Below are 18,338 nucleotides of genomic sequence, written 5' to 3'. Positions count from 1 at the left end.
GTCGCGGGCGGCGCCTGCGCAGTTACCGCCGCGGCGGGGAAGCGCTGGTGGAGCCCGGCGCGGCAGAAGGCGGGGAGAAAAAAGGAGAGCGGCGGGGCCATGGCCCGGAAGCGGAAGGCGCGGCGGGCCGCACTTCCCGTCTCGGAAGGAGCCGGGGGTGAAGTTGCGCGTCGGGATCTGCGCTGGCCTGAGGCACCGCCGGCGGCGGCCGCCGCGGGAGGATGCGGCGGGTGGGTCTCGCTTGGCCCCGGGCCGGTCCTGCCCCGCGGGGAGGGGGTGGCGGGGCCGATCCCGGTCCCGTCCTCACAAGGCCGGGACGGGGTGGGCGGGAGCCGTGTGGCGCCTGCGGGGCCGAAAGCTGTGCGGGGGAGCCGGGTGGCGGGGGGCGGCTGGCAGGCTTGTATTGGTTTGGCGTTTGGCGTGTCGCGGTGATAAACGCGTCTCTTGCCTTGGGCGCAGCGGGTGGCAGGCGGGGTGCTGTGCCCTGGGCGTGGGTGGCTCCGGTGCCCGCCTTTCGGGACGTCTCTCACGAGGGGCTGCTGCGCTGGCGCTGGCGGCGCCGTTAAAAGTTCATTCAGGTGCCTCCGTGCGGAGCCCTGGGAGAGCGCGTGCGTGTTGGCAGCAAGGTCCTGCGCTGGTATTTCGTTTGTCTGTGGTGCCATTTGGAACAATGCCTGCAAAGGGGGATGCTTGTAGGAGATGGGGCAGATGATGATAACTTTCACAGAATCATAGAATGGTTTGGGTTGGAAGGGACCTTAAAGATCATCTAGTGCCAACCCCCCTGCCACAGGCAGGGACACCTTTCCACTAGACCAGGTTGCTCAAAGCCCCATCCAATCTGGCCTTAAACACTGCCAGGGAGGGGGCATCCACAACTTCTCTGGGCAACCTGTTCCAGTGTCTCACTACCCTCACAGTCAAGAATTTCTTCCTAATATCTAATCTAAATCTACCCTCTTTCAGTTTAAAACCATTCCCCCTCATCCTGTCACTACTTGCCCTTGTGAAAAGTCCCTCTCCCGCTTTCCTGTAGGCCCCCTTCAGATACTGGAAGGTTGCTAGAAGGTCTCCCCAGAGCCTTCTGTTCTCCAGGCTGAAGAGCCCCAACTCTCTCAGCCTGTCTTCATAGGAGAGGTGCTCCAGCCCTCTGATCATCTTCGTGGCCATCCTCTGGACTCGCTTCAACAGCTCCATGTCCTTATGTGGGGGACCCCAGAGCTGAACACAATACTCCAGGTGGGGTCTCACAAGAGTGGAGTAAAGGGGCAGAATCACCTCCCTCGACCTGCTGGCCACACTTCTTTAGTGTTGCTTAATGTGCCAAGTTAGTAGATTGAAAAGGCTGAGCAGGATGTTTATTTTAGGTAAAAAAGGAAATATTTTAACATGCTTGGAAAGTAATATGTTCTAGGAGCCCATGCTAACTAGGAAGTTAAGGCTCCAATATGATAACCATCCTTGGTTTGTTGTTTTGAGTTTTTTACACAGTACTGTCATAATTCAAGATAGGCTTGTAAGGTTCGTTAAGATTGGTCAGTTGGGAGGGGAAGTATAATAAGAGTTAAGGGGAAAACCCTTTCGGTTATGAATATGTACCACTTGATGCAGAGCTGTGGAAGCTTGCCGTTTGAAACAAGTAGGAGAGGTGGTTCGCTGATTTTAACAGCCAGAGCCCTTAAATGTCTGACACATAGTTGTTCTTACTCTACTTTTTGCTTGGCTAGGAGTAGCGACTTTTCTGTGTTAACTTTTTTTGTAATGAGAGTCTCTCTGTAAGATTTTAGTACAAAGAAAGTGTATTTTTACTGTCCTTAATAAACTTGTAGGTTTTCTTCCAGAGTAGTTCTCCCTCTGAAACTAATTTTTTTACAGTTGAGGACTTAATATTTCTACTTAGAGAAGTCTTCTAAATAAATACGAGTAAATGTAAATCTTGTCTGTGTCTGGAGGAGGTGGAGTGTAGGGGAAGTGCAGTAAAAAGAAACAGGTGTCTTCAGATATTTTTCTGTGTTCTTAAGAAATACCTCATTTTGTTTGTTTTTTTTGAAACCAATCTGAAGGATTGCAGTGAGTGTTAAACTAACTTTTTTTTTTAAAGATCTTTAATGAGAAGGCAGCCGCTTAACACCTGAATGCTCTTCTTAGCACTAACTTTAAGGCTACTCAAACACTAAAAGTTAGCTTTAAGGAGGCAATGTAAATCTATCATAACTTTGTTATTATGCACTATGTATTATACTGTGTGTTGTATGTATAAAACATTGGACATTTCGACGTGATTCTTGTAAACTTCATTATAAGACGTCTTTAGGTTTGTCAGATGTTTCAAACAAGAGCTAAGCTTGATAGGAGGAGCATGAACATGATATGCACCATTTCATCAGTAAAGCAGATGTAACTTCTACGGGGTGTTGGCTGTTAGCACGTCTTAATTCTCTTTCAAATAACTGAAGACAAACAATAATTATGTGTGTAATTCAAAAGCAATTTTACTCAAAGTTCATAAATGGAATTGTCTTTCAGGCAGAGATGAAGCCTGGGAAACCATCACATCCAAAGGTAAATGTTTTATAATGTGATTAGTATGTGAAAATAGCACTTTTTAATATGAAAAATGTAAACAAAGACAAAAAATACAACAGAATTTGTGGCAAATATAAGAGTAATTTCAATTGCTGTTCAAAGTGAATGAAAAATTTTTCCCAAGTACTTCTAAGTATGCACTTGAGTTTTTATGATCTTCAGTTGATAATGACATTAACCATTTAAGAATAGCATTTGGGCACAGCAGAATATTCTTAAAATGTCTTGATCATAAAGACTTTATTTTTTCCCCAGAATTGTTATTGTTGTGAGTGATTTATATTTTCAGTAGTTACTTAATTATGGTATTAGTAGCTCATCTGATAGGACATAGAGGTCTGCAATAGTTCCTGGACCGTGGATTCAGCAGTGGAGATGTACAGGTACAGATGTGTGTGTGTGTATCTACATATGTGTATATCCCTGTGGCATAAAATTGAAACTCATCTCTTCCAAATTTTATTTCTGTTTTGAGAGGCAATACAATTCTGTGGCTGTGTAAGCTGAACTGATTTGTAATGGCCTTTAAGCCAAAGGCACAGCTGAATTGAGCCTCAGTGCTGTTCTTCTGTGTTAATGGTTTCCATGATAGAACTTTGTATTTCAGTGTTGTCTTCTCCTTGTCTCCTAACTTTACTAGCATCATCAGAAAAAAAACCAAACAAACAAACTTGTAGGACCCACGGGTATTCACAAAGGTTAGCCTTTCTAATGCAGTGTTATCAGAGGGACAGAAGGAAATAAGAAGCATATAGATGCTTGAGAAAAGACCTCTGATCATATCTGTGACTAAGAAAACATCATCTGTGAGGAGAAAGCAGAGGAACTGAGTTAATAGTCTGGAGAAACTGAAGGTAGGTTACATATTTGGAGGTTAATAAACAGAACTATAAGTAAAGAACTTAAGTTACTCAGTCTCCCTTTCTGTTAAGTATTAGGAAATATTTTCTAGTAGCAAGAGTAGCTAAGAACAAGAACAGCTTATGTAGGAATTTCCATTAATATAAGAGTTACATAGGAAAACATCTACCAGATAAAACTGTATGGGTCTGTTCTTGATTCTGTATACTTGTCACAGCCATTGACTTCCATAACAAGTTTAAAGAACAAAAAATCTCCCTTATGCTTGTTTTCATAGTCTCTTAGTTTAAATAATCAGCAGTTATAAAATACTGTTGCTGTGTATGCTGTAAAATGGGATGTGAGTCCTTGTTATAGGAAAACCTTGTCATTGGCGAAGTTATGAGAATTACTTTAAATATAGTGCTGCAATATAATGTTTCTTCAAAGAACCGAGGGTTTTTTAGTGAAATAAGAATGATTTCCAAGGGGTTAACGTTTTATCCAGGAGATTTGAAAAGAAAATCTGTAGAGAAACCTTATTTCCTTGACGGAAACAGAAGACCTTCCACTGGCCAACTTGCGGATTTCCCTTGGTTCCAGTGTCTCCATCTGTAATACATGGATGATGTTTCATGCCACCTCTCTGTAGAGCTATGATGCTTCTAACAGTAGAAGGCAATATAACTGAGATAATCCTGTTAAACAGCTATTAAAAAAAATAATTAACTAGTCTTATTTGCAGGTGACAGAAATTGATTAAAAAGTTCTCTTTTAAAAGATATAAAGGGGTGCATGCTTCTTGCCTTACCTGGGACGTCAGGCAGTTATGGAGCAAGTCCATAAATGGTTCTTGTAGTCTAGGAACAGAAGTAGTCTTCTCTAGAAAGAGAAATGGGCTTGTCCAAGTGGCGGGTCCACTCTCTTTCTCAGGTTGACCGGCTCAGACATCAAAGTCTAAATATGTTGTTCTCCCTTTCCTTCCCTATTCTTGCCTTTCCCTGGGTATTCTGGCATCCTGTTAGTCACAAAAGTTAGAGACATGGGAGAATCACAACATTTACTCTTCATAATTCAACACAGAGTTTTTGTGTCATAAGATGCTATATTGTAAACTGTTTGAAAGGTTTGTAACTTCCTATCAAGCACAACGGTAATGGGAAGTGAAGACCAAAAAGAGACTTTTTTTTTGTTTTTTTTGGTGTGGTCTTGCAGTATGCTGAGCAGTCTCAAATCTCATACACTTCAAAAAGTGTTAAAAAACACCTTATCACTCACTGAAAATTATTATATTAGCTTATTCTTTTTATTTATGTCCTTTAAGTGGAAATTTGGTTCTGCTTCTATCATCTACTGTTCAGGTCAAACAAGATAATGCTTGGAAGGCCTGCTACTTTGGACTCCATAGAAAGCATGGTTTGTAGCTTTATTGAGACTGAGCTTGTGTTGACTTAGCTTAGAGTCTCTCCTATGTGTGTGTGCTTGTTTGAGAAACCATCATTTTCCTTTCTAGTGATCTCTCAGTTGGTATTGGAAGGAGGCGGGGAAGGACCTAGGAGAAGTTTGTATCTTCGTTCTCTCGCTAACAAATCTTGCAGTAAGATGTGAAGTAAAAGACATGGTCTGATTCCAGCCTGGAAATGGACGGAACTAGAATTTTCACATAGCTGGGAAGGAAACTTTAATAGTCATGTAGATGTTCATTAGTGCAGAGTAGTCAGCTTTACTTAAATATGTAGGTGAGTGTGAAATGTTTGTGGCTGTATAGTTTACCCTTCCTGCTGACTACCACAGCAGCAGTATCTCAGTAGTATAGCATTTTGATGATAACATCCTACTGAAATGAAAATAGAAGCAGTGCAGGAATGAAACTAACATGGCTTATAAAATCAGCTGTGAGTATCAGTCTTTAAATAGCAGTCCTTAGTGTATATAGGATAGCCATCTGCGAAACTTAATCACCTTAAGGTGATTTTTATGACTACTTTGGTTTATAGTAGTTGTTTTTAATGATGGGTCTCTTAATCTTTTCTTAATGTCTTGTTGAGAAAGCATTTTTGGAGTCTCTTTGATTTTGTAAGAAAATCAGCAAAATTTTTAATAGCATAGGTAAGGAGAGTATTTTTACTATGTCGTTATCAGTGTTCAGAGTCTTGAAATGCAGTGCAGGAAATGTTTGTCAGCTTCATTAGGAAGTTCTCTTACAAATTAAAGTGCCTACTTTGTGTCTCCTAATTACTGTGACTTCTTTACTAGAGAAATGGATAACGAATTAAATTTTCATATAGATAATATTTGTGCGTACTTGTATGTGGATATTGAACATAAGCTCATAAATAATATAAGGGAACACAGTTGGATAACTGCTCTCTAGACTACTTTGTATTTCACCAGTTCTACATATTTGGAGTAGAGACACGATATAAAAACTTAATTTTACATTGCCTTTGGTTAATATGTGAATCTTAAGATGCAACAGCTTTATTTTTATTTCTGATTATTTTACGTAGACAATTATATATTAGAGACGGCAGTTTTTCCTGGTCATATTGTATGCTTGTCATATTTGTGGAGTGCAAAGGCTGCGACTGCGGAGGTCACCTTTTATCACTCGATCCTACCAAGGTGGCTGGTGCATGTCAGACTCCTTTGGAGTTAATTCCACTTCTTACTGCACTACATCATTTTAGGAGGCTATAAGTTTGAGTGTGTCTAAACTGTAATGGTTATCTGCTATATAACTTAAGAGTGTTCTTAAACAAGTGAGCTTGTGTTGTCACTTCCAGGCAGTATATTTGGACTTCTCAGCAGCTGCGCTTTTCATCGATCAGAGAGTAATGTAGTTAGCTGACTTTTCAGTGGTGTTGTATGATGATGCAATCTTTCGTTCAGCTAAAGATTTAACATGGATTACTGATCTGATAGTGGAAAACTATCATTATAAATCAGAATCAATCCAAATATAGCAAAACAGCTGCCATAAATGTAACTATGGTGTGATATCTTACTATAGAGGAGTCTCTTTCTTTTGACCAGTTTACGTGTTGCTCTGTAATCACAGTTGATCAAGATTCTGAACCACAGCTACTGAACAATAGCAGACCTGGTATGCATTGTGAGCCTCTGCTGGTTGCAGAGTGAAGTGCACAGGCTTACTGAATGCTCCTCTTGGCTTTAATCAGTAGGAACTGAGAACTAGAGGCTATTTTTTTTATGTTCTCTGGATTCTAGAATGACTTACGTGAGAAGCCTTGACAAACTGGTGATACAGTCTGTATGGTTGTTCTCTTGGTCTGTAGGGATGACTGAAGGAAAGCGTAAGTTATGGTCCCAGCCAACCATTTTTCTTGTGCTACTGATGGACCTTGCCTGCTGAAATAATGTAAATGGGATTTTGAAGACTTCTAAAGCCTTTTCCTTGTGATTGCTGTTCTGCTTGGTTTACAGAATTGAATGGTTTCCAAAAATTCAAAGGGAGTTTGCCACCAAGTTTGATGTTTATGCTTTAATGTATTGACTTGCTATTAATCTTCTGCAAGTATGAATGCTTAAATAGCTTCCATTTTCTTTCCCCTATATTTATACGTATATGTTTGTGGTTTTTTTACAGGATTTACTTGGAGTAAAACATCACTGACTTCTACAATGGAAAAGTCATGGATGCTTTGGAACTTTCTTAAAAGATGGCTACTAGCTTTGGCTTCCTGGTCTTGGAGTCTCTGCCGTATTTGTCTTTTACCCTTGATAGTAACTTTTCACTTGTACGGAGGCATTCTACTACTTATATTAATATTTGTATCAATAGCGGGTATACTATATAAATTCCAGGATGTGCTGCTTTACTTTCCTGAACAGCCCTCTTCATCACGCCTTTACGTTCCTATGCCTACTGGTATACCACATGAAAATATCTTCATCAAAACCAAAGATGGAGTTCTTCTCAATCTTATTCTGCTGAGATACACAGGGGACAATGCAGCCTATTCTCCAACCATCATTTACTTTCATGGGAATGCAGGCAACATTGGCCACAGGTTGCCAAATGCTTTGTTAATGCTCGTAAACCTGAAAGTAAACTTAATTCTTGTCGATTATAGAGGGTATGGAAAAAGTGAAGGAGAAGCAAGTGAAGAAGGTTTGTACTTAGATTCTGAGGCTGTGTTAGACTATGTGATGACTCGGTCTGATCTTGATAAAACAAAAATTTTTCTTTTTGGCCGTTCCTTGGGGGGAGCAGTAGCTATTCACTTAGCTTCTGAAAATTCCCATAGGATTTCTGCCATCGTGGTGGAGAACACCTTTCTTAGCATCCCATACATGGCAAGCACTTTGTTTTCTTTCTTTCCAATGAGATATCTTCCTTTATGGTGCTACAAAAATAAATTTCTGTCCTACAGAAAAATCTCTCAGTGCAGAATGCCTTCTCTCTTCATCTCTGGGTTGTCTGACCAGTTAATTCCACCAGTTATGATGAAGCAACTTTATGAATTATCCCCAGCTCGGACTAAGAGATTGGCGATATTTCCTGATGGAACTCATAATGACACTTGGCAGTGCCAGGGTTATTTCACTGCACTTGAACAGTTCATCAAAGAAGTAATAAAGAGTCACTCCCCTGAAGAAATGGTGAAAACATCATCTAACGTAACAATAATATAATTGATATTCTTCTATGGGGTGGGGTGGAGGGAGTACCTGCACTGTACCTTGATTTGTGAAAAGTGGTAAAAGAAGGTCCAATTTTAAATGTATGTCACGTCTGTACTTGCCTAAAGAGTGAAATTAAACTTGGAAAGGTCTCATGCTTTATTAAGATGTTCCAGATAACTTTTACATTTGCAGCATTGTAAATGAACCATTTTATGTCTCTCTCATACTTTTTTTGTATCTCTGTCGATATATTCCATTTGTTTGATATGTACAACGAATATTAAAGGAACTTGCTACAAAAGTAGTACAGAATGTATTAGTTCAGAACAATGCGAGGCTCTTCAGGATTCACTGCTGTATGCATGAGCTTTTTGGACAGCCATGGTTAGCACAATGATATGTTGTTTCTCTTAGAGTTTATTTAAAGTGTACCATGCATGAGATTAGTGTTTTATTCCTTGAAATTTTATATTCTGCAAGGTGGGAATTCTTTAATGTGCTAAATAATATAAAATAACGTTAATGGTAGAGTATACTTGCAGGTATACTATCCTGGGTTATTACTGGTTTTTATGGTCATGCATACATACATATTTCAAACTGCAGCTGAAGAGAAGACACTTTCCATGTTTTCACTATTTGTGTTATAATAGTGCCCAGAAAATTGTATATGCCTAAACATCATGGCTTCAGCATTTTGCCCAGGCAATTTCTTCGTAGAAAATAGAAATAACCTTCAAAAAGAGAGCAGTGCAATCTAAGCTCCTTTCCGCCCCAAGCTCTCCTCACTAACGTACAGGCAACCTATTTCTTGGTATTAGTCTGCTTGTGCGTTTGAGGTGGGATTTCCCAAGGCAAAGTGGGTGGTGTGATTGATAGAAGGGAGTGTCATACCAAGGTTAAAGTATGTATTTGTGTTCGATTTTCAGGCTGATGTAGTTAAGTGTCTGTGCCCTTTATTTATACCAACAAAAGAAACAAATCCAAGTAATTATCAATGATCACATGATTAGAGGTTAATGTATACAGTTGTAACAGTAAGGATAATAAAAATGAGCAGTGGATTAAATTTAGTAGACCTAAGCTTAGTTAGTCTTTAAAAAAGATGACATTTATTTTAACACTTTTACCCATGTGCTTGCACGAAGTCTTACACTTCTGTTGTACCATGTTGAATTAGCCTAAACATCAGCAGAAGTGAGTTTTCTTGAACTCTGCTGGGATTTTTGAAGCTAGTATCACCATTTTGGAGCCAGCAGTACTTAAAATGAGTGAGTTTGATTCTGACTGAATGTTGGGGTTCTTTTGTTTGGTCTTAGGAGTCATTATCCTAGGCAATAACATCAAAGCTGTATGCTGTTAGCTCAGTCCGTATTGGAGTGTGGGGCTGTTTACATCTCTTCTGCAGTTTTAATTTTCCATTTGCTGCAGCTGATAGTTTGCCGCTTCAAAATATTTTTTATGGGAATAACGAATTGTGGAAAATCTTCCACACAATCTGTACAACTGCCCTTCGGATTGAAATTTTTAAATAAACTTTTCTGCCATGTTGTCCTGATTCAGAAAAGCTTAAGTTCTCCAGTTGAATAAAACTGCTTTCCTGAACTGGTGCCTTAAGGGTTATGCCTCCTAAAATTTATTACATGGAGTTACAGGTCTTAAGTACACATGGCAATAGTTGTCAGCGATTTATAGATAGTGATACATCTCTACTTAAATGTGATTTTTTTTTTTTAATTTAAATAAACACATGCATACCAGAAGTTGCTGCTTTCTCTGGGAAGTATCTTTTGTCATACTATTGTTAAAGCTTTCTTAGAGCTGATTAAAAAAGCTGTAGACCTTTTTGCATCTATAGACCTAAAATCATTGTAGCAAGAGCACAGTTTTAAATCTGAGCGAAACCAAAACTGGTATTTTTTTGGTGGGAGGTGGGTGGGGAAGGTACATTGGTGAAGTTTGGTTGGGGGCGTTTGTTTATATGGCAGAAGAGAGTTAATAGACTTAGCATTCCCTTTCCCTGATGTATTCTAAAATGACAGTGTGAGCTGCCAGCATATACTGTTTCAGCTACATCACATAGTTTTAAGGTGGAGAGAGAGAGGGAAAATAAGTGGGCAAATACTGCTTTTCTGAAAACAAGAATAGATTCCTTGTTGGAGACAGAATGAAGAGAAAGTAAATAATTGTTTCAGAAGTTGTCATAAATTGCCATTAAATGCTATTTTTTTTCCTAAAATGTCAATTTCTAAAGTAACGTGACTTCTTACCCCACTCCCCATCAACCAAAGACAAAGGAAAACCTCGACCCAAAATAACCCCACTATTATGTGGGACTTACATACAAATTAAGTATTCTTAGTTGGGCACACAGTTGCTAAGTGAGAATCAAATGTGTGGCTTTAGATTATGACAGTCTGGAGCTGTTCAAAGTGGACTGTATCTAAACATTAGCTTTTATTATCAAGCCATATTGTTTCACTATATTGTCTGCAAGACATAAAGATGAAACTTTGTGTGATTTTGCAAGTATTGGGTATGGGAAGACACAATTGCGTGTGCATCTTTTACAATTAATGTGGTTTCTTCCACATATGCACATTTTTACTTCTCAATGGGTTGGGCGCATACGCTTGTGAATGAATGTCTGTTAGCATTCTATTTTTCATTGCATTGGCTGTGAAATCCACTGAAAGAAAATAGGAAGGAAATTATTTTTTTATGCAAATGTTCCACTGCTGTACTTACGATCTTTTAAGGGAGAGAGAAGGGGGAAGAAACTTGTTTTGACAAGTCAAGACTTGTTTTTATTTTATGGTCTGTGTGATGGAAACCCACAGTTATCTGCTGCTAAAAGCCATTTTCAGACTGTGAACTGCAAGCAACGTAGTAGTAATAACTTTAAATTGCCAAAAGGTGTATTATGATACTGTTGCATTTATTCCCCTTAATACCATTACATGTTTTCCCTTAACAGTTCTCTGTCTGTGTGTAGATGTTTCACAAGTATTTGTCCTGTATATATAAATTTCTGGTTTGGGGAGAGGAAGATGAGTTATTTTCACAGGTTTGTAAGGAAACTTCTTTGTTTAAAGATGCTCATTAAACAAAATGTCTCTTTTATAAGGAGAACTTTAAAAAAAGAAAAAAAAAAAAAGGAAAGAAAAAAGAAAAGAATGGAGGGGTCGGGAGTTGAACTGAACAGCTGTAGTAGAGTACTTGTAAGGAAGCATCCAGAATAAGACCTTCTGTGTGCACACGTGTGTGTGGTTTTAATTAGTGGAAATACTTGAGGCTTCCTGCTAACCCAAGTTTACATTCCCAGTATTTGTTTCTGAACTGTGAGGTGCAGAGAGATAAGCTATGCTTTCATCTGAAGAAATGTTAACTGGTGTAGCTGGCCTCATGTCCATTTCTCAGGTAAAATTAGAAATAGAGCACAAACACATTTGGTAGGCTACGGACAATCTCTCAGTTGAAGGACAGATGGATTAACTATTTATACAAAATATGCATATCAGCATCCCTAAGCTAATCATTTGCGTCACATTGGATGTTCACAGTGAAGAATGCAAGGCTGAATTGAGGGTCCAAGGTATGGTCTCTTCTATTAGCAAAAAGATGCAGACATACCTCCATTTATATTTCATAATTCAGTTCTTGAGAACTACATTTTTATTTTTGTTAATGACAGGTGATTTTGGTAGGGGCACTTCTGCCAAATATAAAATCAGTGCCTCATGCATGTAGTGGGATCTGCCTCATGTATCCCATTAAGAAAAGTTTGCAATGCCATCCTGCTTGAACCCCGCAGAAGTGTAAATAGAGGTAGCACATTCAAGTTCTAAATAATACTTGTGTTTTGAATTCAGAAACAGTCATTGAATATATGATGCAAGCTTTTTATTTGATTTTTCTTTAGTATATAGTTAAAGCAAAAATGTCTTATAAAGTATCCTTAAGTTTTGTGGACAAAACGTAAATGTCACTGTATATGTGCTAATTGTGGCAAAGTTTTACATTCTCATTCTAGTCTGGTTTTTACAATAAAATTAATTTTACAAAAAACACTTTTCTATTTTTATGTACTGACATATGCAATAAATTGATACATTAAAAGTGCTGTTAATGTCTTGTTCTACTTTGTGGCCTGTCTTCAGTATGTCTACAGGGGTATTGTATGCATGGTAACTGTCAACCTCAAGGTACCACTTTCAGTTACTGAAACCAGAGCACACAGAATAGACATCTGCATTGTTTGTGGAAAGCTGTTAGAGCAGGGAAAAGCTATGTTACAAATATCTGTTTCTAGGCTTTGTCACATATCCTCACTTTCAGGAAGCGTTAATAAGTAAAACTGATATGCGGTAGCTGCGCATCACTTTCTAACATATTCTGGGTTTTAAAACTTCCCTTTTATCTGGGGGACTGAGAGATGGTCTGAATAGTACGTCACTTAGGAAATATTTTTCAATGTTTCTAACTAGTTTTACCACCTACTGGTAATATTTTAATTGTCAATTTTAAGTGCTATAATGCCACTCTATCAGGTTTGTAGTTAATCCATGTAGCTGCAGTGGGATACTTGGGCTGAAGGAATTTCTACTTTCTTTCAGAGAAATGCGTAACTAAGCTTATATCACCTCTGCTCCCATCCTGCATGGTTAATGTGAAATACCCAGAAAAGAACGATTTAATGCTGTCTTTTCTAAAGCTGCAAAATGTGTGTCCTCTCCTGCATTACTGCAAGGTTTATAGTTCAATTTTCAACCCAATACCTAGGAAGCAGGGATAAGGGGGTGAGTGGTACATTTTGACACTTTATTCAAGATACCTATTAATTTTGAATGGGAAAAAAAAAAAGATATTTGTAATTCTTGAAAAGGAAGCGATGACAGTAAAGGAGCAACTCAGATTTGGGTACTTCATGTGAATACTGCCCGTATTGAATGAAAAGCAGTTTGCTGTCTTATGAACTATGTCATTAACCTTACTTGCACAGTGTTACTCTGAAGAATACAGTCTTGCATTTGCTTTTTTTTTTTAGTTGAAAACTGATAAGCAGCTGGGCTACAAAGTGCAACATAAGCTGTGTCCTGGAATGCCTCATGATGTTATATTCATTTGCTTAGTAGATATGTATAGACCTTCACATCAGATAGATAAAGGTAAAATATAGTGTTTGAATTTCTCTCAGAATTTGCAAGTACTGCTTAAATCATAGTAAACATTCATAAGGGCATATGAACATCTAAACTAAAATGCTAGAAATGAAATCTGAACAAAAGGCAAGGGAATTGCTGTCTGTTAAAAAGATCAAGTAAGATTTTGGAAGGTAAGATTTTGAGAAAACACTGAACCATCAGCATTATTTTCTCTGAAGATACTGAATATGCCTGAGCCTAAATCCTTTGTTGGAGCCTATTCAGGGTCTTCATTTTAGACTTTTTAGAGAGTTCTGTCTCTGTACGTAGATAAGGAAGATAGACTGAATATTTTCTGGAAATATTTTGAAAACCCTAATATGATTAATTTGTTATGCTTCGGTTTGGGTGGAGACAGAGTAACTCTCCTATGTTTTGGAAAAACAGCTATTTTTGTTTCTCTGAAAGGCAATACAGCTTAAGAGGAGACCTGGTTTTAATGCATTACAGAACACGGTTTCACTCATAATAATTGGAGATACATCTTTAATACTCTTAAGCAATGAGCTGAATACTGCAAAACTGCAGGTTGTTGACATAAAATGTGTGTTCCCACACTAAGTTCGGAGAGATGCTGCTGCTAGTTTTGACGAGCAACTAAGAAACTGATTTTACTGCTTGAAGACAGAAAGGAAGGAAGTTCTACAGCTGTTTTGCATTACGCTTACGTCTGGTATGGGCTAGTTATTTACAAAGATTCAAAGGGAAAGGTCAGGCAGAGAACCCATCCCTTTCTGTCCTTGAGGACTCAGGGACAGTGTAGCAATTAGATATGAAGAAATAACGCTATGATTTGAAAATACTTGGATCCCTGTCCTGTGTCCTCTATTAAAAGGTCCACAGATTGTAGCAGCAGCAGAGTGGCCACTCCCCCATGGAGGGCCATGGCTTGTTTATTTTGCTACCATATAAATACATTTTTAGTCCATTTGTGCAAAATCTGTCAAATTGCATGGTGTCGAAGAGGTGGAGAAATGCAATACTCCGTGTTGCTGGATAGCCAAGCCAGTGAGACTATAAGAGAAGTGAGCTACAGCTGTATGACAGAGCTCCTTTTTCTCTGTGCAGTAAGATGGAATTGCTATAACATTGTCGCGGTGGGGGGGAAGGGGAGGAGGCTGGCATTAAGCTGCTGTAGTATATACATCTTGTGTTTTCTTTTTGTGTTTTATATATTTTTGAAATTATTTTATACTTCTTGTTGGTTCTGCTGTATACTTTGTGAGACACCTGTAATAGTTGCTTGTCCTTCCTGTGCCATTTCCTATTCTCTTTGAAAGCACTGTAATAACCATGTAAAAAGTAACGATGGCTGCAAGTCAGCTGTGTGGTTACTTCATGTAGTATGCATGCCAGCTTTGGACCCAAAATTGTCTAGAATTCTAGAGAAATAAAGCTTTAGGCAAGGAATAAATCAAGCATGGCAGAGACACTTGTGTTATCCTAGGCAATTTCTGAAATTAGGAGTCAAAGAGAAAAGAATACCTTTTTTGCCTCAGAAAAATCTCATAGGATTTTTTTTTCCTTTTAACAAGGTAATACATCAAATAAAGCTTTAAGTGTTTGTATAACACATCCTTTTCTTGGAAGGTATTCAACAGCTTCCTAAAATTTAAGATAATAGGATGTAAGATACACAGCCACAGGAGCACAGTGTCCACAAATAGAGTGATTTTTGGTTCCATATGTGAGGCAGGAACTTGCCTGATTTTGCTACTGTGTAAATTGCAGTTAATGGCTGAAAGAACTAATTAAGTGTCCTTGAAGGGAATGTGTACTGTTTCAGAGGGCTATCTATGAATACTCTTAATACAGATATCTGTAATAGTAGAAAATTGTCATACAGGATTTATTCTGATCTCCTCCAAAATAGTCTATCCATTTTGTCCATCTTCAGAAAGGACTTGAAATTAAATGTGGTTAAAATGGAACTTTGGCTTATTCTTTGCTCCTCTATCTGTTCTGCACTGTCTTGGGTAGTAAGGCAAGCTATTGTGGCCTCTTTCTTTTTATAATAACCACAGAAACCAGTTTGATTTTGTGGCTACTTCAGAAGTATGTGAATGCGGACCTTTGCCACTGGAGGCATGCTTTTCGTATGGCTCTCGACATTTGCCTAGATCTCTGGGTTGCAGCATCTGCACAACTCCCTTTTAAAAACAGAACATTTGTTTTTAAGTAAACTTTTACATTTCTTCAGTAAATTGGGGTTTTATCCAAGCCTTTGTATTCAAATAATCTGTTTCTCTTTTGTACATTAAACTTCATTATGGGGTTTTCCTCCCCCTCAAAGAAGATGCCTTTGTGGTTAAAGTACAGTACTGGATTTCAGGAAATCAAGAGTTCAGTTTCTGGTTCAACCACAAATTTCCTGTGTGATTGCTTACTATCTCTGCCTTGGTTCCCCACAGATGTAGTGATGGTGTTTCATAAATTTGCAGGTTAGCAGGGCCCATCTTGATAATTTAATCTGATACTCTGCATAACGGAAATGAAAAAAAAAATTGCTTGCAGAAATTAGAGTTTGTTTCTGCTGTAACATTTTGGAAGGTTTAACCAGCCTTGACTTTGTTCAAAACCCATTTCCCCTAGTGAATGTTTCTCCAGTGGTAATGTTTCTTTTTTCTTGTTGTTTTGAGTTTTACCTAAAAATTTGCTCTTTTTCTCAAAAGTAAAAGACTTTGTTCAGTAAAATTCTTAGACTAGCCAAGGCATTTCTTAAGTTTTCCTTGGCTAAATTAAAGAGGTTCCTTAGTCAGTCAACCTGAGTGGTCAGCATAGCTCATTCTTTGGGTTAAGGAGGCACTAAATGTTTGGATTCACTGTGTGTGCATGGATGAACTGTACTGTGCATGCAAAATAGGACAATACTGTCAGAATACCTTTATTATAAGGGTTTATTCCTATTTGCTTCCAGAGTTAGATGGCCAGGACTAGGTTTCTGCAGTTTAATGCAGTGGCATTTTCTTTTCTAGACATAGTTTGGAAAATGCTGCTTTGAACAGAGCTTGAGGCTGTCACTTGTTGCCCTAAGGTTTTATTGCATGCATGTGTAGCATAGCGTGTGTGTCTTGAGCCAAAACCAGTTAATACAGTACAAACTTTTGCAAAAGGGTTTTCAGGGCAGCTGGCCAGTAGAAGCAGGCTGCTAACCATGAACTGAATACTCTTTCCGTGGTGAGTTTTTTAGGCATCTTATATTCATTCTGGATTTTTGTTCTGAACCCTTTTCACTGTTTGATTTTGGCATTCATAACTATATGCAAACAGCTTTGTAGGTATAAAAGCACAGTTTCTGTTACCTCTTATTTTTGCTTAATAGTTTGCTCCAGCATATCCCTCCAAATATTACACTTCTGTTTCAACAAGAAAGTTCCAATGAGAGCTCATGTTCGGCTGGAGTCAATACTCTTCCATGCCTGCTAATGGAAGGCTAATCTGAGCACTCCTTAGTCCTATTGATTCATACCTTAGTTTAAAACACAGAAGAAACTGCACGTGTGTTATCTTTCTGATTTTGCTTTAAGCAGGTTAAGGACTACTTTGCAGCTCTGCCAACAAGAGGAATCATAAGGACAGTATGTTATGACAAGACATAGTGGCAAGCATCGAGGCACCGACTCCACGCTCTAGGCTCTGCAACTAGCATGGGGTTTTTTGGTTGGTTGGTTGGCTTTTGAAGTCATATTTCTGAGGTTTTACTTTAATGCAATTAGTGTTCTGCAATTTACTGAAGTTTCGTTTGATTGTGTTAAAATGCAAGTTGTTCAACTAAGTATGTTTCTAGGCAATTCATTTTGTTTTTCATGATGGATCTCTCACTGTCATTATTGATTGTTCCACTATGTTTTTGTCATCACAAAAGTTGTCTAAAATTGTTTTATCTTTCAAATCACTGAACTGCTTATGAAGCCATAAAACAGCACAAGGTTGCAAACAGAGTGATCCCTTTGATAGTCAACTAGAAATACCTGTTGAATTTAGCAATTTGCCATGTGGGGGCTGTTCTGATTTTCCTCATCTCCCCTTTGAAATTCTCATTTATCAGAATGATAAGCAAGACAAAGCCAGATGTCTTACAGAAGTCCTCTGTGTCACCACAATTATTTAGTCAGCCCAAATAATGACCCCATTTAAGGAAGGTGTGGAGGCTGGGAACAGCCTATTTTCTCTAGAAGTGACTAGAGTGATGCTAATTATATACCTGTCTGTTATTTTCTTTTATGTTAATGACTTCAGAGACCTCACTGGCCAATTGTTTCTCAGTATTCCTGGATAGCTAGTTATAACTTTCATTCTCTTACTTGGTTTAATTTTCTTAAGTAGCACTTCTTTTCCAACTGTCATATTATTTTATTTTTGGAACACAAGTCAGTACTAGGCTGGTAATGTTCTGATGTCTAGTGATACTTCAAGGCATGTCTGCTTAGTTCTAATAATTGCTTATTCTGTTCCAAAAAACCTACCTTAGTTCATCGTAAATCTCCTTCAAAATGCTGCCCCATTTACTCTTCAAGTTTGCCTTGAAATTAGGTACAGAAATGGTATGGTATTCTGCTCTTATTCCCTGCGCTGATTTCTGTATCATTTCTTACAGTATGTACATGGCTTCTAGGGACATGTTAAGATACGTGGTATAAATCTTTTTCATCTTCATTTAGGAAAATAATTACTTGTCATGCAGGATATTGCGTGGTTGCTAGAGGTGGCAAAGTAAGGAGAAGAGTACCTTGCATCACAGCGGAAGATGATAAAGCTTATAATAAGACTTAATTTCTCATAGTCTTAAGAAATAGAAGTGAGAGAGGCAATGGAGGTTGTTACTCTATTGTTGCTCCTTCTTCTTTCTTCTTCCCAACAGAATCAACTTGATCTGAACTACTCTGACAAGTGTTGTTACCATCAGGATTCATTACACAGTATTGAGACAGAGCTGTAAAAGTTCTCTCTCTTGCAAAGATAAAGTTTACTTACAGGGTAAAAGAATTTAGATTTGGGGGGGGGGGGGGCGTTGACCTGTTGATTTTAGCTCTAATTGTCATGTTTTCTGATCTTTTT

General features: G+C 38.5%; 1 protein-coding gene across 2 annotated transcripts; it reads left to right on the top strand.

The window, feature by feature from the left end:
* Positions 1 to 34: 34 nt before the first annotated feature.
* ABHD13 (abhydrolase domain containing 13) lies at positions 35 to 8,380 on the top strand. Of its 2 annotated transcripts, XM_068425019.1 has the most exons (3): positions 35 to 230; positions 2,527 to 2,562; positions 7,037 to 8,380. In XM_068425019.1, exon 3 carries the CDS (start codon positions 7,072 to 7,074, stop codon positions 8,083 to 8,085), a length of 1,014 nt encoding a protein of 337 aa, XP_068281120.1. In that variant the 5' UTR covers positions 35 to 230; positions 2,527 to 2,562; positions 7,037 to 7,071; the 3' UTR covers positions 8,086 to 8,380. The 2 variants fall into 2 exon arrangements, with proteins under 2 accessions (XP_068281120.1, XP_068281121.1); XM_068425020.1 differs by lacking the exon at positions 2,527 to 2,562.
* The last annotated feature ends 9,958 nt before the right edge of the window (positions 8,381 to 18,338 follow it).

The sequence above is a fragment of the Nyctibius grandis genome, chromosome 2 (assembly GCF_013368605.1).
Source record: "Nyctibius grandis isolate bNycGra1 chromosome 2, bNycGra1.pri, whole genome shotgun sequence".
In the NCBI taxonomy this organism is placed as follows: Eukaryota; Metazoa; Chordata; class Aves; order Nyctibiiformes; family Nyctibiidae; genus Nyctibius; species Nyctibius grandis.
Note: the sequence above shows the minus strand (reverse complement) of the source record. Positions and strands in the feature narration are given on the sequence as shown.